The sequence below is a fragment of the Cydia splendana genome, chromosome Z (genome assembly GCF_910591565.1).
Source record: "Cydia splendana chromosome Z, ilCydSple1.2, whole genome shotgun sequence".
NCBI lineage: Eukaryota > Metazoa > Arthropoda > Insecta > Lepidoptera > Tortricidae > Cydia > Cydia splendana.
In genome coordinates this window covers 27430936-27456099 of record NC_085987.1, presented here as the reverse complement: position 1 = coordinate 27456099, position 25164 = coordinate 27430936, and the positions used below count along the sequence as shown (strand labels likewise).

At 39.6% G+C, this 25164-nt stretch overlaps 1 protein-coding gene across 1 annotated transcript; it reads left to right on the top strand.

Annotated features, from left to right (window-relative positions):
* Positions 1 to 234: 234 nt before the first annotated feature.
* Positions 235 to 23487, top strand: LOC134804755 (F-box/WD repeat-containing protein 7-like). The gene is made up of 12 exons (XM_063777970.1): positions 235 to 375; positions 4859 to 4895; positions 5027 to 5799; positions 6265 to 6354; positions 8928 to 8972; positions 12592 to 12755; positions 14744 to 14959; positions 15283 to 15571; positions 16149 to 16330; positions 17571 to 17796; positions 18608 to 18818; positions 19184 to 23487. The coding sequence occupies exons 3-12, from the start codon at positions 5047 to 5049 to the stop codon at positions 19468 to 19470; spliced, it is 2463 nt and encodes an 820-aa protein (XP_063634040.1). The 5' UTR covers positions 235 to 375; positions 4859 to 4895; positions 5027 to 5046; the 3' UTR covers positions 19471 to 23487.
* The last annotated feature ends 1677 nt before the right edge of the window (positions 23488 to 25164 follow it).

The window sequence follows — 25164 nt, the reverse complement described above, 5'->3', positions numbered from 1 at the left end:
ACGAAAATACTGGCCTCACAAATTGGTATTCTTGCGTTCGCACCTCCATTATTTTATCGGTAATATCGGTCATAATCTTTGCTTCCATAGACAAAATCGTTGTCGTATGCATATCGTGTCGTGTATGCCTGGTTTTTATTTAAAGCTCATTTTGTTTATGCTTCCATAGACAAATGAAGCAAAAATTTGTAACGTCTATGGTTCAAGGCAGACAACAAAAAAACAAAATGATTATGGTCGATGGCCGACCACGGTGTTTGAAGTCGAAGAAATTAATTGGTGCACATTGCATATTTTTAGTTTAGTAATACATTGAATTATGTTGTTTCAAAGAAAATGAAGTAAAACTTATGAGATTACCGGCAGTGTATTCAGGTATGTTTTAGTGAGTTGGACATGTGGATGTGTGATTGGGAGTGCAGTTTCTCAACCCACTTTATGTTTTTACACCATTATCGTATCAAAATCCCAGACAGAGCTATTTTGCTCAGGATGCGTTTCTGCGCATGCAATTTATCCCGATACCTATAGCATATTCTTAAGCATCCGGGAGCGGCCCTGTTTTTCTAATCGAATGCCTAGGTTGTTCGAATTGAACTTAAAACCAAGAAATTGTCCACACGTTATTTAGACCCTGTGCACGTGAATCCTGTGCTCGTAAAAAAAAAAAGTTCTCACGGTCGTTTCAGAGTCCTTTAGAGATTTTTTTGGTGGAATAGTGAAACGTGATTTATTTCCTGTGTTCTCGTAGTAGGAATGTGCAGCGTTGTAATATGGAGTGACAGTCACGTACAGACATGTAATATTATGAAATATAAAATTTGCACAATTTCGTTTCTTACGTTCTTGCTTTTTTCTTGTGAAATTATTGTTTGTAGCTGCATTTGTTGTCTTGAGGCATAATGTATGACTAGATTAGCCTTGATTCTGACATTGAGCCTACTTAAGAAACATTCTGTTAGTCCTGCCTGCAATGGCCTTGCAATGCATGGTCTTGTTTCTTTTTTCATAATGCACAGCTGTAGTAACAAAACCAAACAGTATTATAGACATGATAACAACAGATATTGGAATTTAATTAAACAGTTAAGTGCATTGCATTTAAACACTTTAGTTTTCTTAATGTAAGTGCTACTACTACAATTGTTATTGTTATTATTTGAAATTAGAACACCTAATAAATGATAGTGAAACAATATTGTTTGTTTATAAGTTAGTTACAGCTTTTTATGTCTTGATTTTAACTACCTGGCTATTATATACACTGGTTGCATTAGAATAGATGTTGATATGAGTGGAGGAAATAATATCTGTTAATTACTTTTTCAGCACAATTGCTGGCATGGCAATTTACCGCCAATAGAGTTATGAATTTAGGAAATTATTTCATTATTTCAAGTAAACTATAGCATTAAAAGTAAAGTACTTTTGGACAACAATACATATTCAGATTTATTGTATACCATTTATTTACAGTTTATTTATTAGCCTTTCACGTTTTTCAGTCCTTTGCCATCATTATGTCCAAAGTGGCCACGCAATCCCTCTGATGTCATCTGAATTTACCATCTGTATGTTGGTTTTCCACTTCTGCTATTGAAGTTAATCCACTCTGTCACATCCTTGGTCTACTGTCTATTTAGGCTCTCAATATATCACCTAACCATTACCATTTTATTACAATTTAGTTAGCCGATACTACATGATGATTAAACATTAAATACCTTGACACAATAAGAAGATTATTTTTTTTAGAAAAAATACTTGTTTTTCCTTTATACTTTTCAGGATTAGAACTATCATGTCATTCTTTTATCTCGTTCGCACTTGCGCCAGTATCATTGTGAACCTCTCGTGAATGACTTCTCAGTCATTCACGAGATTTCATCCTTAACAGTTCTTAGTTCATGACTTTGGAAATTGTATTTCTGTAACATGGGAGATTCGAATATTTTAAAATGAAGTCAATTTTGGCAAAATTGTAAGGAATACTTGTTAGCACATTGGCTCAATTATTTTATTGGTTCTTAATAGAAAACACCTTTTCACCTCAGTAGCTCCAATGAGGATACTTCGCTGCTTAAAAACAGTAAGCATAATGAGATTTTGTTCACTCCATGAGACAAAATGACATTGGATTGACCTTTACATTTGAATATCATTCATAGTGCGGGGTCAACAAGTGCGAAATACTTGGATTCTATTTGATATGTCACTTTCACATTGTTAGCAAAAAGAAAAGTTATTTACATCTCGTGTTTTTGATTCTCTTAAGAATTAAATTAGAATTGTTCGCTTGCATGGGACTCAAACTAACTACTCGAAGAAATATCGAACTTTGCTCTTTTGTTGCACAAATAACTTTTTTCTTATCATTGCTATTTTTGTGTTTACTGTTTACTAAGTACATGTCTGAATTCAAGTAGGTATAAACATCACTACACCTTATAAAACAAAGTCCCCCGCCGTGTCTGTCTGTTTGTGTGTTTGTATGTTTGTTCACGATGAACTCAAAAACTACTGAACGGATTTTAATGCGGTTTTCACATATCAATAGAGTGGTTCTTGAGGAAGGTTTAAGTGTATAATTTGTTAACCCGTGCGAAGCCGTCGGGCAGTCGCTAGTATGTATTAGCTACTCATCATTTAGCTGTATTATTTTGTACGGAGACGGTCACTATAGGGACCGTGCGCGTTGTAGGGTCTGCCATCTTGTGGCCTGAATCGGAAACATAAACATATACTCACGCCAAAAACCTGTTAACTCCTGTGCTGCCTGCCTGCCCTATACTTCATACACGCTCCCTATCTTACGAAACCAGAGCTCTTAATTAGTATTGTTTAATTCAAGGATGAGTCACGTTTGTTATTATGATTTAGAAATTGCTTGCTATCCGTTTACCCCCTAAAAACCTTCAAGGATGAGTCACATTTGTTATTATGATATAGAAATTGCTTGCTATCTGTTTTGCCCCCTAAAAACCTTCAAGGATGAGTCACATTCGTTATTATGATTTAGAAATTGCTTGCTATGCGTGTTCATAACACTTAAGTCGATATTTATTTAAACACTAGCACTGGTACGCTTTTGCCTCCAAAAACCGGGCTATGCATATTACATAAACACTAATAACTACCATCTATCCATGTTGTTCCCAGCAATCTTGCTAAATAAACATAATAGGGTTGTTAACACATGTTGAATTGTATAACTAAATCTAGTTAAATAGATAGAAAATATGGATAGAATAGAAAATTTATCACAATAAATTGGAAACTTAAATAATATATGGGGATAATAATAAATAAAATATTTCCTTAACAACGAGTGTGGGATGCATCGTGATGTGGTGGCAGTAGACAGGAACCTCACGCCACTCTCCTTGGCAAACGAGAACTGGCGCAAACCTGTGGTATTAAGTACTGCGGATCGCAAGGCGGCATGGGAGAGTAAGGTGCCCGTGTAGCACTACAAGGCCCTCACGGGACCCGACGTGGACCTGCTCGCATCGGTGAACTGGTTACGATTCGGGGACCTCTTCGGAGAAACCGAGGGTTTTGCCTGTGCAATTGCGGACGAAGTGATGATGACGAACAACTATCGGAAATATATCCTGAAGGACGGTACGGTCGACATTTGTCGGGCATGCCGCCGTCCCGGAGAGTCACTCAGGCATATTATTTCCGGTTGTTCTCATCTTGCTAACGGCGAGTACTTGCACAGACATAATCTCGTAGCCAGGATTATTCACCAGCAACTTGCTCTTCTATACGGCCTTGTGGACCGCGAAGTACCATACTACAAGTACTTACCTGCGCCTGTTCTCGAGAATGGTCGTGCCACGCTCTATTGGGATCGATCTATCATCACTGTCAGGACTATTGTAGCTAATAAGCCTGACATTGTGATAATAGATCGACCGCAACGTCGGGCCGTGCTCGTTGACATCACCATCCCCCATTATGAGAATCTCGTGAAAGGCGAGAAGGACAAGTCCAGTAAGTACCTAGACTTGGCTCACGAGATAACCGCCATGTGGGATGTTGATTCGACGATCATTGTCCCGATAGTCGTTTCAGTAAACGGTCTAATAGCGAAGAGTCTCGACCAACACCTTGAGAGACTCTCGCTAGGTGGTTGGATCAAGGGTCAGATGCAGAAGGCGGTGATCTTGGACACGGCGCGGATAGTCCGCCGGTTCCTCTCTCTGCAGCCCTGACCACCGGTAGCTTGGGCCTTGCCCCGCTGCTGGCGGCACCCTAGGTTAGGTTTTTTATAATGTGTTTATATTATTTTTTATTGTTTTGTAAGTGTTTTTATATTTTACTTTTATATTCATATTATAAATAACCTAACTTAAGATGAGAAATAAATAAAGAAAATAAAATACAAGACCTCAAAGTTAAAAAAAAAAAATATTTTTATTCAACTTCTAAAGAGGAAAAAAGTGATGGTACTATTCGAATCCTTACATTTTATTAAAAAAAATATTGTAATGCAACAATATACATAAACGCAATATTTCACCGACAAAATCGCAATTTCCTTGTTTTCCATACATCGAAACGGCTTCTAACGTTACGTGGTGACGTCACGATGTATTGCCATTTTGTTCGAAGCGTTTCGTCAGTAAAGTGCGGGTGCCAGAATTTGACAATCATTTGTGACTTTTGTATTGCTTTAAGACAATGGGTCCCATACAGACATTTGATCCTCAAAAGAAACCTGATCGATTGATACCATTCATAAAAAAAATGACAAATACACTATTGTGTTCGCTATTGTGTTTTCAGGGTTTCTATTTTTGTAAGGTTTACTATACAAACGTAATAACATTTTTCAATATAATTGTTTCAGGTTGCTTCGGATGTCCTGAAAGAATTGTAAGAACCATGTGAGTTTAGATACGAATAATATTGTAATTAAATATTATATACCCAGAAGGGGATAAAACATAATTTAACTAAATCAGGCCCGTAAAGTTTTTTAAATAAGGGGGTAACTAATTTACTGTTTCCTTTGCAGAGCTCACGTAATACTCTAGAATGGATCCAACATGTTCTCATTTTAATTTTGAAGCATATGAAGGGGTTAATAATGTCTCCTTTGACACAGAAAATAAGACTGACAGTGAAGCCTGTGTGGTTGACAATGAAGCTACATCTCAAGATAATTCCAAGCATAAGATAGATGATATAGAGCGCCAGGACTTCGATGAGGAGAATAGAATAATAAATCATTGTTCTAGTATGATTGTGGATGGCAAAATAGCCGCGAGTCCACATTACTCTGGCAACCTGTCCAGTGCGAGCTCCAGTCTGGCGTCCAGCTCGGAGACCATATCCGCCTTCCCAAATATTATATCCAATGACTACAGTTTACCTGGTTGTAGCAAAACAGAAGATTGTGAAGATAGTAATGCGACAATAAAAAATATGATACATTCTCGAAAACCTGCAAGCACAGTCGAGGAGCCTCCGAGGAAAGAAGCCTACAAGCCTGACTTTATGCAAAAACTTCTTAGTAGTGGTGTCCAAGAGAAGAAGGACTTTCCCAAAGGAAAGCTGTATAAAGCGGAGCAGATGGGTGAGAGTTCTTGCGACAACCATACACCCGACGTGAGCGACCTGGAAGCGACTGGCGGGCCCTCGGGGCGCACCAGCTCCAACGCGTCCAGCATCGGCAGCACCGGCTCGGACACCAACAAGGAGTTCACCGTGCCGTCCACCTCCAACGCCGACAAGTTGCTAGGCCTCAACGACACCAGGAAGAATGAGCCGGGGAGCTCCAAGTCATCTGTAAGTTTAATGAACATCGCTCGTCTCATTCGTTTATTTCTTATTTATTATCATTTTGAATTTGTCAGTGGTTCTTTGTTCATCTTTTGACATTATATTTTCTGTCCAAATTCTGTATACTTGTCTCTCTCTCTTAACCTTTTCGCCGTCATTGACTTGATATAAAGTAAGTACATTTCGTGCCCCACACGCCACGACTTGACACGTTGAAGACACTTTATTACTTCATTGACGTGGCGGCGAAAAGGTTAATATGTCTTATTTGTCGTATATCGTATCATTCGCAGGTTATAGATTATTATAAGATGAACAAAGAACCACTGACAAATTAAAAATGATAATTAATAAGAAATAAACGAAAATTGAATAAGACGAGCAGTGATGATACAAATGTTGGTACAATTAAACCACAGTTATTATATTAAGTACAATATTGATTACATTCTAATTACGTATTGTTTTCAGCCCTACATGCAGCCATTTTGCGATGGGGATGATGACTCAGATGACGACGTAATTGAAGAAACGTGGTGTACTTGTTTATCATCTCATGAGGTATTTCGTTGCTCTGTATAAATCAAATAAGTAATAAGCTTAAAGCATACTCGGTCAGCTTTCAATCACTGATCTGAATTATAGATAATCGTAATATACCTATATTATAAGTAACACATATGACTTCCTCCTAGCCTAGTCGGTAATGACAATGACCCTACCAACTACGAAGGGGTCATCCATTAATTACATCACACGTTTAGGGGGAGGGAGGGGTCAAGAAAATGTGACATGTTGTGACAAGGGGGAGGGGGGAGTCACAAATTTTGTGACGTTACTTTAACTTCATCAGTAACCGAAAATTTATTTAAATTATTTTATTCGCTATACAGTTAAATAACAAGATAATCGTTTTTATTCGTTCAATTTTATTTCTTAATCAGTTTTGGATGATAAAATTACTTATATTTCTTTTGTCAAAAATATGTTGATATAATATTAAATAAATATTTGCCGATTTCGTTGAAGAAATGTGACGTCACACCAGGGGGGGAGGGGTTTGCCAAATGTGACCAAGTGTGACAAGGAGGGGGGGAGGGGTCAAAAAACCTAGAAATTCGTGTGACGTAATTAATGGATGACCCCGAAGCAGGAGGTCCCCGGTTCGAATCCTATAGATGTGTTCTAAGTATATAAGTATTTATATGTATCTATACGTATACATCGTCGAGTACGTACAACACAAGCCGTAGTGAGCTTATTGTGGGATTAGCTCAATCTGTGTAAAATTGTCCAATAATATTTATAACAAATAAAACGCTTTCGCGAGCAACATAAACATTAAAAAAACCGGAATCATCATAACGCAGAAAAAAATCACGTTTGTTGTATGGGAGCCCCACTTAAATATTTATATTATTATGTTTTTAGTACCTATTTGTTGTTATAGCGGCAACAGAAATACATCATCTGTGAAAATTTCAACCTAGCTATCACGGTTCTTGAGTTACAGCCTGGTGACAGACAGACGCCCAAACGAAATGAACTAACGAAAGGGCTACTTTTTTACTTAGGTACTAAAGTTTACTTTTAATTTAGACAAATACAGTGTATATGCGTTTTTGTAGTACATCGGTGGCTAACAAGCTTACGACCCACCTGATGGTAAGCGGTCACCGCATCCTATGGACGTCTACACTCCAGGGGTGTTACATGCGCGTTGCCGACCATTTTAAAACTTATACACTTCTTTTTTTGGAGATCTCCCTACTGTAGCCTCTCCTTGTGCCTACGAGCGGTAGAGAACACAGACAAGGAGGCAGTCTCCTTAGACTTAAAGGTTCAATATCGCGAGTGAGTTTGGGATCGTAGACTATTCATAGGTACTTACAGCGCGCCTTTGGACTGATTCAAAGGGTCCAAGATGGCATCCTGGTGCTCCTGCCCAAAGGTGACAGCAGTACTCAATATATGGGATCAGACTTGCTTTGCGACTTACATAAAATACATATAGCAGTCTACCCCAGAGTAAAGTATCGCCTCCCTTTATTGAGCACACCGAGTTTTTTTGGATACGAGCGCAGCCTACCCTGCAAGGTGGCTACGAAATTATTGGACGTCACTGATGGAGATGTCAACACCGAGGCTCCCAATACTCCCTGACATGGGAAGGGTTGTGCCTTGAAAAATGGGGTTTTCTTAGCGGTAAACGCGCAAAATTGAGTCTTGGTGGGATTGAATTGGACTAAATTGTGCCGATCCCACACCGAAACTCTGGATAGAATCCTCTCTATAACTGACACAGGTTTTTCACGACATTCTAGTATCACAGAACGAGGGATGTTGGTATAATCCCAAAACCTCCCTGGCAACGGGAATGTAGTTATTTTTTACCCATTCTGTATAGGAATCCCCAGTACTGTCGTCCGCATATCGATGAATGTCGTCGTTAGACAACATGTCACAGATATGCAGCAGCAGTTATTGGAGCAGGTTCCGTCTATTACGGCTCATATGCGCCTGCCGGACAAAGGGCTAGCGATCCACTTGCATAGGTAGTCTCTTGGACAGTCCATAAGATGGTAACTTCGACAGGAAACCCCTAACGGACAAGACGCGCTAACACGGGACACAACTATGAAGCACTCGGCCCGCTCGCTTTATAAAACGAAAACATAGCAACTCCCGCCGAATATCCCTCTGCTTGATAGAAGTTTCTGGCATAGAGTATTCGCACTGCGGGATGGTGGGCGCTAGGGCGCTACCGTCGTCTTTAAAGGTCGAGTTCGAGGCAAAAAGAGTACCTAAAAGATCAGCTTTCTCTTTTGCGCTGTGGGCCAGATTACCATCCGCATTTCACACTTCACAGTGGTGGTAAATACGACAGACAAAAGTTTCCCTGCTGTGCCTTTGGCAAGGCGGAGAGGTAATCTAATAAAAGGTAATTTGCCCATTTTGGCGCCCCCCCTTGGACGGCGCCCGGGGCACGTGCCCCCTCCAACCCCCCCTAGTTACGCCACTGCGGACAGCGGAGTCTTAGTAATAGGGTCCCGTTTTTACCCTTTGGGAACGGAACCCTAAGAATGAATGTAGTAAACACATTGTAGGTAATAAATAAACCTGTCTCTTTCCAGGACGACGAGGATGACGAAGAGCCAGAAATTGATGAGAGACTTTGGGTAAGTTAATGAGATAGCTTTTAAAATGAAGATGCTACAAATGACTATGCGTCAAAATAGTCCAAAAACCAACAGAGTTGAGAGTTATCTCATTTAATAGGTCTTCTTATCTACTATATTTTATACATTAAGTTGAATTACATTGCAGAACTGAAATAATCAAGTTTTAATATAGAAATGCGCATATACTGTTTCCTTCGATCGGTCAAACCATTCGGCCGGCGCGGTGCGCGAACACCTGCAGCAATTCATTTACTTACTTGGACTCTATTGCCTAGGTAATAAGGGTGACGACATTTTGACTAAAATACCAATATCTCACTTCTGCAATGGAATTCCGCTTGGTGCCCACGGAATGAAGTACATAGAAATGCCTATCGAATGACATAACTCTCATCTCTGTTGGTTTTTGGACCAGGATCCATACAAAGTTGCACATGGTCCTTGGTTTGCATTCGCTGCTTTTGTTTTCCATTATGCGAGCGAGAGTGTAGCACGTATATACATTATACAATTATACATACCACTAAGGTTTTGAAGTCATCTAAGCATGAATATAAATTATGGGGGTTTTGAAAACGTAATATTGCAGTCTTATAGGCAATAAACTAGAGTCGGACCAAGCTAACTCTGCATGGCAATTGCAATGAATAAGTGTGGAAATGTCATCATTAATATCAAACATCTATGAAAATACGACGTTTATAATGACACTCCTTCACTTTGTTATGTTCAATTTGGTGCAAAGTTAGCTTGGACGAACTCAACTCATTATGGAATATTGTTTACAGTAGGTAAGTTCATCTGATATAATTTTACAATAGTTTTTGGAAGAAATTAAAAAAAAAGTATGATTTACTTAATTTTCAAGAATTCTGCAGCTTGTATATACATCCGGTCCGCTATTCTTATAGTGAAGCGTTTAACCCGACTACATTTACAAGCACCTATAATAAAATATCTCTCAATATTGTAATGTTTCGGAACAAAAAAATAATAGACACCGGAATCTATAGTAGTCATTATTAGGCATTTGGTTACTTTGGCTCTATTCGAACAAGCTACAAGTAAATACCGTATTGTTAATTATAGGGACAACTTTACTTAGCCGTTTTTTTTGGTATTATATTTTTATTTCAAAATTACGCATGTGTTTAATTAGTGCTTTAATAAGGAACACATTTCGTCCTGGGACCTCGACGTAAAGCATATGGTTTGGACAAAATTTACCTAATCCTCTCGAGTAACAATTACGACTGCTGACAAATACTACAAGAAAATTTGCGGTTTGCGAACAAGACAATATCACACAAAAAAAAATCGTACTATGTAAACAGCAATTACACAAACATCTGGACATAGTCTAAGCATTTCTTTTCGTAAAAAGAAAAGTTTAGGATCTGTGCATGGTGGCCTTTTAGAGAATATGGCATGCTACTTACGACAACTATGACTTTGACATCTAATATAACTATCATGGAGTGTTTCTATCGACCAGCTCTAGCGATGGATCAACGCCATGAATGTCCGTTAGGCTTTGATTTTAAGCTTATTCTTCTAGCTATCTCCGTCATTACGCTTGCATCAGAAATTGAAGGGATTCCAAAACGTGGGGTGAAAAATCGTTTTTATGTAAATAAAAATTCACCACATTTATTCCGCAGCTGCTCAATTGAACAGTCATGAATAACATAACATAACTTAGATAACATATTTTGGCAGCCTATTAACCTGTTGTTACTAGTGATGTGCCGTTACCGGTAAAATACTGAAGGTGGGAAAATTCCCAGTAATGTTACCAGTAAGATTCCCAAGAATCAGTAATTTACGGTAATATTCAAATTAAGTAAATGTCAACATAAGTTGTTTTACATTAAATCATTACTTGTCAACAAATGCATCATACGAAGTGCAAAAAATCAACATAGGTTTACTTTTCTAGTAAATTCCCAATACTACTGGGAATATTCCCAATGTTACTCGGTATTTTACCAATATTACCAGGAAGTATCCCCCTTGTCTGGGCAAGTGGGCATAGTCAAAACCAGTTACCTACTCATTGAATAATACCAGAATTTAAGTAAAACTAAAACGAAAATGTAAAAATCACATTGATTTAATAATAATCGTCACATTTTTATTATGAGTAGGTACAGTACAATGACATTGTTTTTATACGTTAAGTGGTAATTTTTTATAGCTTAATAACAATGATATAATAATATTCTTAAATATTTTCTTATTGTTTTCTTGTTTATATTTATTTATTTCGTTTATTTCATTTATCTCATTTATTTCCTTTATTTCATTTATTTTATTTGTTTCGTTTATTTTGTTTCATTTATTTTATTTGTTTCATTTATTTTAGTGACAGAAAAACGCCCGCAATTGACGAACTTGCGGTTATAGCCCAGTACGGGATACAGCGTAATACTACATTGCTTCGCAACTCCGCTAAGATTGAGTGAAAGAGATAGCTGATGCTACGAGTGGAAGAGACGTAAAGATAATTAAGCCATTTCTACATGTTTAATTAAATTAATTCAATTATAACGTAAGCGTTCAAGTACGAGTATACCCGCTTTTGGGAATATTACCGGGAAGAATGGTAATTTACTGGTAATATTCCCAAATGGTAAAATACCGGTAATGGTATTTTACTCTCGGCACATCACTAGTTGTTACTTTAAATCGTACCAAAGAGTCGGTAGGCCTGTCCGGACTGTATTTGCTATACGGTATTAAAATCATCATAAAGTACCTAAAATATCAAAAATTAGCAATGTGTGTGGTCAAGTTCTGTACTCAATCGGTGTTTTTCAATGTAGTATACAAACTCTTCGATTATGTTTGCGTTTTCTTATCAGGTTGTCGTATTTAAGAGTTAAACGCCAATGACAACTTAATGTATGTATACTACATTGAAAAACACCGATTGAGTACAGAACTTGACCACACATATTGCTAATTTTTGACAGGAAGTACCGTTTGGAAAATTTTGATATTTAGGCAAGTAGTAGGCCAATGTCTGGCCTACAACTAGGAAAAAAATTAGAGGTGTCACTACTTCACAACGACATTAAAAAATGATTTATTTTTTGTTTAGTTCATTTTTCTTTTTTTTTATATGCCAACTGGTATTCGTTTTTTGAGTATCGATGCATACCTAAATAAAGAACACTATTTAAAAAATTTAAGCAAGTCGCTTGAACATCCCGAAAAACAACACATTAAAGAAAAAAAAAAAACATAAGTCAAAAACTGTCACTAGTAGGATGTTGATACTCAGCAAAAATATCCTTCACCATAAGAGGTACTCATAAAAAAAACCCGAATCAAATTGATTTAAGGGCCAACTTACTATGGAAAACCGACTATGGCCTTTGGACAATGTTGGTAATTCCTGATGTCCATCCTTTACTACTTAAATATTTAACACTTTAAACTCCAGCGTTTTGTACCCGTTTGTGTAATTAAATATTTAAGACTTAGATTACCTACTTAAACAGATAAGGCCACTAATATGCGAAATGTCAATACTTAAATAATATTATAGTTGTATCGACATTAAGCCTTCAAATATGGTGTTAAGGCCGTTAATATAGTGAATATTTGGCAGAGAAAGAGGCGTTACGAGCCGCCCCCGCCTCAGTACGCGAAGAAGTTCTGCCCGGACGGCAGCACGAGCGCGCCGCCCGACGGCACCTGGCTGCAGGCGCTGCCGCCCTCCTCCATACCCGCCACTCTTCAAGGACCACCTGAAATTAAGAATTGGCTCAACAGGTACACCCGGCCGCTAAATTGCATGGCCACTTTATGAATTCATTCATTTTGTAGCTTGCTGTACATATACCTATACTGACTAGATATGAGCGCCGCGCCGGCGCGCCGCCGCCGCCGACAAAATTTTCGCGCCGCCGCCGCCGACGATGCGCTATCGGCGTGGCATCGGCGTGACCTTGTTAGATACTACTACTTGCAAAATCAAAAAATATATTATACAGTTATTGAGTTTAGATCTTTAACGGCGCCACTCCGAATAGTTTATAGACATTCAAAAGGCATTTTAGGTCCATATAATTCAAAAATATCGATGAGAAATGCAAACTTTTCTTGCTGGTAGCCGCGCTAGCGCTACTAGTCTTAGGGTAACGACACTAATATCAATAGATATGGGACTTTGTTTAAACTGAATACGATGGTCAGTTGTTGATGGATTCGGGAACTTATAGATTTAATTAATTGTAACATTTCAAATAATTTTTTTTTTTTTTAATTGTAATATGTATAAAAATAAGAAACATCTTCAATGTTGTGAGTCCGTCTTTTGTAATTTTTTTGATGTGTAATAAAGTTTAAAATAAATAATTAAATAAATGTTCATTATGGCGCTCAGCGGCGGCCTTTGGGAGTGGCGAAAGGAGCAATCGCCCGAGGCTTGCAAAATAAGCCGAGCAATTTTTCTTAATATTTTTGATCTGGAATTAAGCATGGTTTAACGTTTTTAAAAGGTCTAAAAAGGAGTTAAATTTTTGCCTCGCCTTTTAAAACCCTTGGTAATTGGTTCTTGTCCGATCTTAGCTCCACTCCACCTCGGCCTTTGGCCTCGCACGAATGCGCCCGCAGGAAAGCTCCATTTCTTCAATATGGCCTCGGACTTTATCGGCCTTTGGCCTCGCTTACGCTGGACCCCTAGTTCAATTCCAAGCTCTGGTCTCTTGCAGCTTGGCCTTCGGCCTCACACAGAAGCGCGCCTCAATTGGCGCTCCAGGCTGACCCCATCTTTGCAGAGTTCAACCGTCACCCAAGCTCACACTTGGCATTCGATTCTAAGCTTTATGCCTGCAGCTGATGCAGCTCAACCTCTGGCCTCGCATGGGGAGGTGTCGGAATCAGGTCTTCCGAGCTAGGTGGTGCTCGGCTTTGTCCACGCTTTTAGACATAAATCGGTTTTGTTGGATCGATATTGGTTAATGACGGAGCTCGATTTTCCTCACTCCGGCTCTTTGGACTGTCAAAGTTTCCCTGATACAGTCTATCCTTATTTTTTACTTAGCACAAAGGATAAGGGCCTCGCAAAGATCTTTTGGCCGGAGCATCGCCAAGATTAAGACCGCCTCTGATACCGTTTATCTACAGTTTATGCGATATAAAAATTTTTTTCGTACGGTCAGCCAAGAAAGTGTTAAACCACTTTCTAGGCTGACTGTACCATTATTTAATAAATTTTCCTTGAAATTAAAAAATGCACCCGTTTTATAACGTTCTTATGGCAAAAACGTGTTTTTTCGGTAAATTTTGGTTTAAATTTTTTTTTCATTAAACAAAAGTCTTTCAAGGCCACGCCGCCGATACGCCGCCGCCGCCGTACAGGGGTTTTTTAAGAGTTTTTTTTTAAACTTAACACATTCAGTGCCAGCGCGAGCTACGCGCTCTGAGCGTATAGTCAATAATATGGGAAAACCCGTATGTAGCGAAAAGCGCCTACGAACACCCGCGAGAGAGAACCCGCCTAGCGGGTCGCTGGTAGTGAATGTGTTAACCAAACTGCTCGAGTTGTAAGAAGCCATGGAATAGGACCAATCTCGGTTTTTTTTATTAGTTATCCAGTTAACATTCATTCAATTTGTGAGAGATGATTTGAAATTAACGTTGATCATAATTATTATCCTTGAATCATTCAGCCTTGGTGAATAAATAACTAACTAACAGCCAATAGGAACCGTCAATAAAAAAATTAACTTTTATAATTGGAATTGTATATTTTATAGATTCCAATCGTGGTCGAATGCCGAGAAAATTCAAGCGATAGACGCTCTGATCGGGCGCTGCGCCGCGAGCCACGTGCGGCACATGATGAAGGCCATCGAGCCGCTGTTCCAGCGGGACTTCATCTCGCTGCTGCCCAAGGAGCTGGCGCTGACGGTGCTGGGCTACCTGCAGCCCAAAGACCTGAGGCGTGCCGCGCAAACTTGCCGATACTGGAGGTAACAGCTTCTACTTGCTAGTTTACTTTTGGCGGCGTGACTCGGTTGTCACAGCTTTGCTATTGGCCGCATGCCGCATGATGTGCGCCTTTTTCCCCAGGGATCCTATTGAGATATTTAGTACACCCCATTATGGGATTCGAGATCGACCACGTAGTTTCTAGTCTAAATTTAATTCTAGTTCCGACTATTCAATCGCTACATATCCAATTTCGGAAATGTCATACCTGTGGTATAGGAGGAGCCGAGGCCGAAAAATCGAAAAGGCCGCATTACCGCTTTCACATATTATAATATGTTAAGACTGACGTGGTCTCTTCTAGGTTCCTTGCCGACGACAATCTACTATGGAAGGAGCAGTGCCGTCGCATAGGCATTACGACACTCAAGAAGATGCCTCGGTCGCTGCCGCGCTGCGTCAGCCCCTGGAAAGCGGCCTACATGCGCCAATACCTGATCGAGAACAACTGGCTGCACAAACCGGTCAACAACCCCATCATGATGAGAGGACATGATGATCACGTCATCACTTGCTTGCAGTTCTACGGAAATCGCATTCTTAGCGGCAGCGACGACACTACGCTGAAAGTGTGGTCGGCTATTACGGGAAAGGTAAGTTTCCATTTGCATACGTCAGTAACTTTCAAATGTGCTTGAGTGTTCACAGAAGTCACGTTTGTACTAGTTGAAGCCACTTTAGATGTAGAGTAGCACAAAACATATGGGCAAATACAATAAAAAGTTAGATGCATTTTTGTACGCGAAATCATCATGACAATTACTTAGGTACATAGCCTGGGCTCTAGGGCGGAACTGATATACCCCGGGATCTCTTAGGTTGCTATTGGGAATCACTTAAAATGGGGATTTAATTGACAGTTAGCTTGTACACAATTGGTTATGCACCACACACAATCAACCAACTGATTAACGTTACAACACACGGCGGTTGCCATTGAGAATCGTCTAACTTTATAAGCAAGCAAATTTTGATAACGTTATTATATTGACAGACGGTTCGGCTTGAGGCGTACAAAAGAACTGACAGTAGTAGTCAAGTTTAGAACTGTTTCTGAATGTTCCGGTTCCTGAGATTGGGAGGTGACATCGGGACGATAATGTTGAAATCTGGCGACGTGCTGCGTGTACATAAAACGTGATAATGAGTATAATATGTGTCCTATTTCAGTGCCTGCGCACGCTGGTGGGGCACTCGGGCGGCGTGTGGTCGTCGCAGATGGTGGGCGACCTGGTGATCAGCGGGTCCACGGACCGCACGCTGCGAGTGTGGGACGCCAAGACCGGCCAGTGCCAGAAGGTGCTCGCCGGGCACACCTCCACGGTGCGCTGCATGCATCTCTACAACAACAGGTCAGTTTACAACTACAACTACACCCAATTATATGGATTACCCATGTGTTGATTTTAATATAGAAAAAGACTGTATACATATTTTAAAATTACATCAAGGATCGGCTTATTCTGTCAAAGAGCCTGGCTTGATCAACAAAGAAATGAAGCATTATATTACATTTTTTACTTTGAGTTGAGATACAAATATAATTTCATTTTGTCATGCTCATGAACTTGTAATTTTATTTTGTCATACTAAAAATTAGTTCTATTTGCAATATACTTAGAAATCAAGATTTATTCGCGTATGGTGTGCAGTATACAAAAAAATATGTTTATGACAGTCTGGTCAACGAGGAAAACTGCACTCTATTGGTTTTTTTTTGAAGTTTGCCATTTTCCATTACTTATCCCTTGTGACCCTTATATACATATAACACATACTCACTATTTTTTTTATATATTCCTATATGTATACTTAAAATACACAATCTATATTTAGTGCATAGTAAAGTTAATGAGCTAAATGCGAATGTATACGTATCGTAAAATAGGGTAAATTTAGGAAAAATCGGGTTACTTTGATAATTTTAAAATGTCTACAATTATACAATTTGTAATAATTTTTATTTACTCGAACTGTTCGAATAACTAGTTCATCATCATCATATTATTTAAGAGTAAGACTTGTCGGTAGAGCAATTTCCACGGTTGCCGGTACGCTGCCTTCTCAGGGCCGTCTTAAACTATGCTGGGGCCCTTGGGCACATAAGAATTTGGGGCCCTTTTGGAAAGTAAAGAAAGCGAATTAAACTTACATTTTTCTACTATGATCTTCTATTTATTATGGGTAATCAAATATACTCTTACTATCTGATCTCAGGGCCCCCTGAGGATGGGAGCCCTGGGCACGGGCCCCGTGTGCCCTTATGGTAAAGACGGTACTGTGCCTTCTCTTTGACAGCCTGATACTACTACTTTAACTGATATACAATATGCTGATAAGCGAACTTCTTACAGTAATACATACTTGGTCTTGCAATTCTCAGAGAGGCGAATGTTACACGAGTAATGCATTAATGCTTTCGAGAATATGCCATTATCTCTGAATCTATGCTGATTCAGAATATTTTATATGACATACTAGTCATTATAATACTGCTTTTGCGAGTGTTCACATTATACGCGATACGCCCTCGCTTTTCTGTTATTTGTTGCGCTATAAAGTTGGTATTGAGAGTGATTGTTTGTGTGGCAGGGTGGTGTCCGGGTCGCGCGACGCCACGCTGCGCGTGTGGTCCATCCCCGAGGGCCGCTGTCTGCGCGTGCTGGTGGGGCACCTGGCGGCCGTGCGCTGCGTGCAGTACGACGGCAAGGTGGTCGTGTCCGGCGCCTATGACTACTTCGTCAAGGTGTGGAACCCCGACACCGGCGAGTGCCTGCACACGCTAGCGGGACACACCAACCGCGTCTACAGTCTACAGGTAACGTTATATTAAACCTATTTATGACGTTCCAGATGTAACGGTATCTAATGGTGGTTGGCGCTTACGCTATTATTAACAACGCACCATTATTAAAGCGGTGTTACGCGACGTAAGCGCCAATCGCTCCCCGTGGAACGTCACATTTTATTGCAGACACATTATTTTCACTCATCATTCTGTTTCCTCCTCTTGAGCTACTATAATCTGTGTCCTCTCATGAGACTTTCAGCTGTATTTTGATTGTTGCTTATTCCTACGGTCTCAGTACGTAACATATGTCCCATCCTCATTATTTAGACACATATAGTTACTCTAGCTGGCCTAACCTTTGAATTATTTTACGCTTTAACTGTCGCACTTTATCGTTGTTTTCCATTAGTGACCGAGCTAGGGTGTTTGGATGACATTCAATGCGTTCTTTATAGAATTTAGTATGGCGGACAATTTTCTGCCTCCTGGTATTCTTAGGTGGTATTGAGACAGCAAATGTAATTCGTACGGCACGGACCAGGAAGCGTTACTATATGCGCAGTCCTTTATTTTGGAACCTCTTTTGGAGTGGCATACGAAACCCCATATACCCCCCCTAGTAAGTCTACGTGCAGAATCTAACTAATATACAACAAATTGCGTACAAATATTTTCCATAACGTTAATATCCAGAGAGAACAATTAGTACTCTCTTAAACCACGAATGATAACTACTTATATTATCATTGTTTTTAATTCACTTAAAAGGCTTATACCACAAACTTTAATTATACTAGTATTGTAATTTTTTGATATTGATTGAATGAATGCGGTGCAGTTTGACGGCGTGCACGTGGTGAGCGGGTCGCTAGACACGTCGATCCGCGTGTGGGACGTGGAGTCGGGCCAGCTGAAGCACACGCTGACGGGCCACCAGTCGCTCACCTCCGGCATGGAGCTGCACTCCAACATACTCGTCTCCGGCAACGCGGACTCCACCGTCAAGGTGTGGGACATCACCACCGGCCACTGCCTTCACACGCTCTCAGGTTAGTGTTACTCTCACATGTTCTTGGATATCACATTTTTAAACGAGTTATATGTTAACGATTGCGAATCCCATATTGACATGCACTGTTGTAAAAATATTTGATATCATCTAGTGAAATGTTTGAGGTAGATGATTTTAATTTGCATCACCTGGCAATTTTCTCACTTCCAGTTATTTCAAGCCGTTTGTAAACTCTGACTCCATTAAGTGTTATAAATATTCATATCAGATTCCGTATCCCTTATTTAGACCCATTTTCTTGGTTGGCATCTAAATATTTGGATATCATATACATGTTAAAATTGATAAGTAGGGCTTAAATTTTACAGGGTATTAAATGTAATATGTATTTGGTGTGTGTAGGTCCTAACAAACACCAATCGGCGGTGACGTGCCTGCAGTCGAGCAACCGGTTCGTGATAACGTCGTCGGACGACGGCACGGTGAAGCTGTGGGACGTGCGCACCGGCGAGTTCATCCGCAACCTCGTGGAGCTCAGCTCGGGCGGCTCCGGCGGCGTGGTGTGGCGCATCCGCGCCTCCGCCACCAAGCTCATCTGCGCCGTGGGCTCGCGTAACGGCACCGAAGAGACTAAACTGCTCGTCCTCGACTTTGACGTGCCCGGCGCTTGTCGCAAGTGCGACGAATAGCATCGACTCAACCGACGCTTGATGCGTCGCTACGTCAACCTGTACGCGCCGTGGAACTTCTAAACGCGTCGTCTGTGTCACCCTGTTTTGTCCGTGCATGGGACGGCGAAAGCGACTCGTGTTATGCGGGTGGTTATTCATGCTTACAATTTTAACCGTCGCCACACTCGCCACGAAACAACCATCATTCCTATAATAATAAATAAATAACGCCAGGCAATCATACACAAATGGACTAGGTCCCGAATCATGACCTAGAGATATAGTATAAGAAATTAATGACACAATATACGTACAAGTTGCATTTATTCCTCGAGTAATTATTAATTTGTTTATTGTTATATAGTTTCCTCCGTATGCAATTATGTTAGTTTAAAATCAATCATGCACTAAAGTGATTTAAACTTATAATTTGAAATAATGTATATTTACAAAAACACTTGTATTTTGAATATTTGTCATGGGTTTAGAGAGGCATAAGTTTAGATTTCACGTTTTGGCCGATCCATGCATGTGTACAAACAACACTTAAGATGTCATCACTGTCAAATTAACAGGCCTGTGATGTGTTCTCGTTGTATCTGTGGAGTGTGGACGATGCACCGTTTTATACAAAGCTACCCACCGGCCGGCTCTGCGTGCGAGTCTCAGTAGTCTAGCGCGGACGGGTCGCCTGTTCGCGGAACTCAAGTATCCATGTACTCAACTGGTAAACTAATTCAACATTATTACATTATGTAACAAGTATAGTCCTTAATATTAATCATTAAATTTGTTCACTCGATCAACATGATGGCTTAATGCCATCATTATTGCCAAATTTCAAATGTATGCTTCATTATCCCAAAGAATTATAAAAGCATTGGGTAGGTATTAAGTTAATTACTATGCATAATTAAAAATATTTGACGACGGTTCTGTTACAAATACTGCTCTATAGTACCGCCTCGTTTAACAATTTTTGGTTTTAGTTAGCATTGAACTGTTACAAGATTTTTTTTTATAAGTTCACTATTCTGCGCGTTGTAGGTAATTTATTGGAATGCCAGTCTTATTATGCCCTGTGGATTAACGCAGTGTCCATGCCACTACACTTTTCAGAAGTGGTAGGGTGAATATTTTATGTTAGTGTTTTATTTTTTGACAAATATATTTGAAAAAACTTTTTCATTTCTAAGCGACTACTACTGTAACAACATTATTTCTAATTACGTCTTCTATAATGACACCATGCATATTAAGTTTCTTACTGACAAAACAATGACAATATAATATGCCACAATAAATAATAAAATAGCACAGCTGTACTATTACGAATATACGAATTTCCACTGCTTGCGTTCAGTAAAATTTATGTGTACTTTAGCACGTTTGAAATATGGTTATCAGAAATATTCTTTTAATGGTTATCAGAAATTCACGTTGTTGTAACGACTTAAGCATAAATCAGAATAAAGCGTGCTGCTTATATGGTAATTTCGTTAGATGGCGTTTAGATAATGCCCATTTCTGTAGGTCCAACACATCTTGCTTCGTCTAGCACAATTTCCTACTCGTACATCAAGCGCGTCTCGACAGAAAGTCGCGCGCTACAACTTGTCCTAGGCGTGCAGGTCTAAGCCGGGCCCACACAGAGACTGGCAGTGTAGACGTGCCTCGCCTGAGGAAATGCCGTCGAGGCACGTTCGTCGTGCACGAGGAAATTGCCTCGCGCTTATGCTTGCTCTGTGTGGACCCGGCTAATGTGAAATGATTACATTCAATTGTTAATGACATATTAACTCACATTTATAGACGGGTCTAACGCGAAATTTATTCAATTGTTAATGAGTTGGGGAATTTGATATACATTGGCACAAATGTGGTAGTAGTCGCAAGGAACTTATCGATCAGCATAATAGTATTCGGCACGCCAGTTGTTGTAAAATTGTATTCTTGTTCTGTTGTATTTACTTCTATACTAATACAACAGTATTTCATTGGTAATCGTCCCTTATCTATATTTTCGTAATTTATTACACCGTAGGTAATAAATTACTTGTCTTTTAATATTGACCCTTTAATAGGTTGTTTATGTCACTGCTACATAATAAAAGGCATTAACATACGAGTGTGGGTTTATGTAAAGGGGCCCACTGACAAGGGGGAATCGGCCTGTCAGTTAGAACAAAAAGTTGACAGTTCCGAACAACTGACAGGCAGATACCATCCGGCGGACTGTTAATCAGTGGGCCCATTAACGAGCTAAAAGCCAGTTTCATAAAACATCACACGTGTGCTGTAATGCCTGATTATGTAAAGTTACATACACTGCTTTGTCTTCACACATATTATAAGCTCTCTATGATGTGTTCAGGTACCGCATGTAACGACCGCCACTGCAGCATTTAATGACACTGTTTGCAATAGACATTTCATTTCGAATAAAATGTCATTAATAGTAATGAGGTCAAATCAAATTCCTTTAATTATCAGAGTTGTTCAAAATTTTAATGTAATTATCAAATCGATATCGATGTAGAGTTAGAAAAGACCAAGAAAAGTCTGCAACGATTTTGATAGCATACGCAGTGCAAGTGTTATTTATACGTCATAATTTCATAGAAGTTTGACATTTAATACAACACTTACGCGCGTGTGCTATCATAATCGTTGCAGACTTATCTTGGTCTAAATCTAACAACATTATCGCAATAATAACATTTTCACAGATAATTAATATGTTCTATCAGAACAGTGATATTTTATGCTGGCTGGATTTTGCGGTTTTTGTATGCACGATAGAGGGTTTATGATACGAGTATGTGTGTGGATAGAGTATCATATTTTCCATCGTTGATATTTTATTGCGAATTTCTTTTGACATGTCATGTGTTAAATGTTTTTTTTCTTATTTCAATTGACTTTGTATGATTGTTTAAATTTTAGTTTGTAGCTATAATACGTTAATAATGCTAATGCGATGTGTTAAATATTATTATTTTCCCTTTAATTGATGGCCAGCAATTTTTATTATTTAAAATCCTAAACATAGTCTGGTAAGATAAAATAATAATGTATGTCTAATTGTAAACTTGATAAACAATTCCGACTCATAATAATAATACCGAATTAAGCTGTAAACAATGTTGAATAGTATCGGTGTCAGCCGCACCGTGCACCGTGCTCCGCGGCACGGCAACCGCTGTTGCCGCCCGCTCGGCGCCCGCAGCCGTGTATTGTTGTGTATATAAATTATAATCATAAAGTAATGTGATCATTGGAGGGCGAAGTCAACGCCTCGGTTCTATGATGGCTGATTTAATTAATAATTAAACAAAGACTGAAGCATAGGTATAGCGTAATATTTAAAGTATTAATGTAGTTACTCCTATGTACTACCGATCATCACACTGGGTATACCTTTGTTGACTCTCGTCATCATTTTGTTCAAACGTGTTTCGGTTTAGTTTTGAATAAAAATGTATGTATATTATTATGTTATATGTTGTTAAGCTTTCGCGGGGCCGTGACTCCACTTTGGTAATTATTGAAAATGTCACCTAGTTATGTCTTAGATTTAGTTTCTTTTGCATTCTTTCTCTGCCCAGGTACTGCGCAATAACTTATGTAAAATGAATAAAAGTGATATCGACGATAAAGCGCCTGTATATCGCGGTGGTAGATCTGTCTGTAGGTTTGCATAAGTAATCACCATCATCATATAGTCGCCGCGCGGCGGCCGCCGGTCGTACGTACACTCATTGGTGTCGTACCTTTTACCAAATGAGTTAACGACATAAGAAATGATTCTTCTCCGCCAGATTTCACTCGGTCCCCGGTTACTTGTGAACCCCCTTTCTTTAACAATCATTTCCATCTTTAATTTGTCTTTTGGTTACGATGAAAACGATTGTGTACCATTAATATTTAGCTGCGTACGACGGCAATTAACATCGCCTTGTTGTTATATTTCTTTTGTCTTCACTACTTTGCTTTTATTGTACGATTATTAAATAAATCTTATTGTTTTCAACACTTATTTAGTATTATTTCGTGCACCCTTTACCTCGTTTATGCTAGAAAAAGTTCTAGGTATACTCGTGGCATTGCCACGTATGGCAATGCTGATCCGCTGTGCCAGATATGACCCAGCCTTCTGGTCACGCGTCAATTCCACTAACCTGCCCCAGTGCCCCAGAGTTTCAACCCCAAACGGCTCAAATATGCAACCACTAGCATACTTGCGCCGCTTGAGGAGCTCAGCCGAATTGGCAGCTGAGCCATCCTTCACTGCGGTGTCATGGAGATAGATGAGGGTAGATATTCCATATAACGTATCTTTAGACCATATAGGTACTCGCAACATGTCTGAGAGCACGGCGGTACACGATTTTCTCCAAGCCATTCACGGTATTATACGATTCCATTTAGCTGTACTACATAGTGCTGCCACCTAGATACAATACAGTGAACAAAACTTGTGCTAGTTAAATTTTATTCTTGAACATAGCTTTATCAGCTCTGTTTGTATCGTCTGGTGGCGATAGATGGCACAATGGGTGCCGATTAGTTGTTAAGTTGTTAACCAATGATAGACACGCGGCCACTAGATGTCGCTTTAAACTAGAATTTGAGACTCCCGCGTGTTGTTTATAGATGGATTACCACCAAAAATACCACCCTAATACGAAATTGTTACCATTAAGCCCGCTCCAAACTCGTGCGCGAATCGCGGCGCGAAGCCGCGAACGCGAGTGTAGAGTCTTAATTCGCGGATGTGCGAATTAAGACTCCACACTGCGGGAGCTTTATAAATACCTACTAATATTTATTATAAATGCGAAAGTTACTCTTATCTGTTTCTTTTTACGCTTAAACCACCGACCCAATTTATCGATGAAATGATATTGGTACATTATGGAGATAGTTTATGTCCGAGGAAAGGAAACAAAATAATTTGATCACGGAAATCATCATATAGGGGCCGTGCGCGTTGAAGGGTCTGCCATCTTGTGGCCTGAATCGGAAATTGTTTGGAAGATTATATTTAATATAAATAAATAAAAAATAAATAAATAAACATGTACCTACTCGTATCTACATCGACACTTGCACGCCAAAACAAGTGCACCCCTGTACAGTTCTCGTACGTTTTCTTGTGCATAGCGATCTTGTGCTTCTGCCATCTCGTGGGCTACATTGGAAGCATAAACTTCACATGTATGCCTCGCGCCAAAAATCTGACGGCTCCTGTGCTGCCTCCTACAGGGCTATAACCGCGAAAATCGAAGTTCGCAAATTGCGGGCATTTTTCTCTGTCATTCTAATTACGCCTTCATTGGAGTAAAAGAGAAAGATCCCCGCAATTTGCGAATTTCGGTTTTCGCGGTAGCCCCTCAGTTCATACACGCATACCTATAGGACGTAGACGAAGTTGCTGGCAGAAGGTTTATATTATAATTTGCTTGGTTTGGTTAATTAAGGAGGTATATACAGGGTGTCCAGTGGCAAATTTCCGATTTCAAATCCAAATAATTTTCGAACGCGTAGTGCCAAGGAGACGCAGAGGTTTAGTTTCGTGAGTGTTGCGGATTAATTAGTGACAATGGATCGCTGGCCAGCAGAGCAGCGTGCTCGTGCTATTGAGGCGTATCTAAAAACGGCTTTTTATTCAGTACTGCAAGACCCTGATTTTATTTTTTTCTTCTAAAA

Bases quoted from the DNA above. Each gene is read 5' to 3' on its own strand.
- LOC134804755 (XM_063777970.1), top strand. From the start codon at position 5,047: ATGGATCCAACATGTTCTCATTTTAATTTTGAAGCATATGAAGGGGTT. The intron at 6,355-8,927 runs GTATTTCGTTGC...GTCTCTTTCCAG, and splicing joins CTTGTTTATCATCTCATGAG to GACGACGAGGATGACGAAGA. The intron at 15,572-16,148 runs GTAAGTTTCCAT...GTCCTATTTCAG, and splicing joins GGTCGGCTATTACGGGAAAG to TGCCTGCGCACGCTGGTGGG.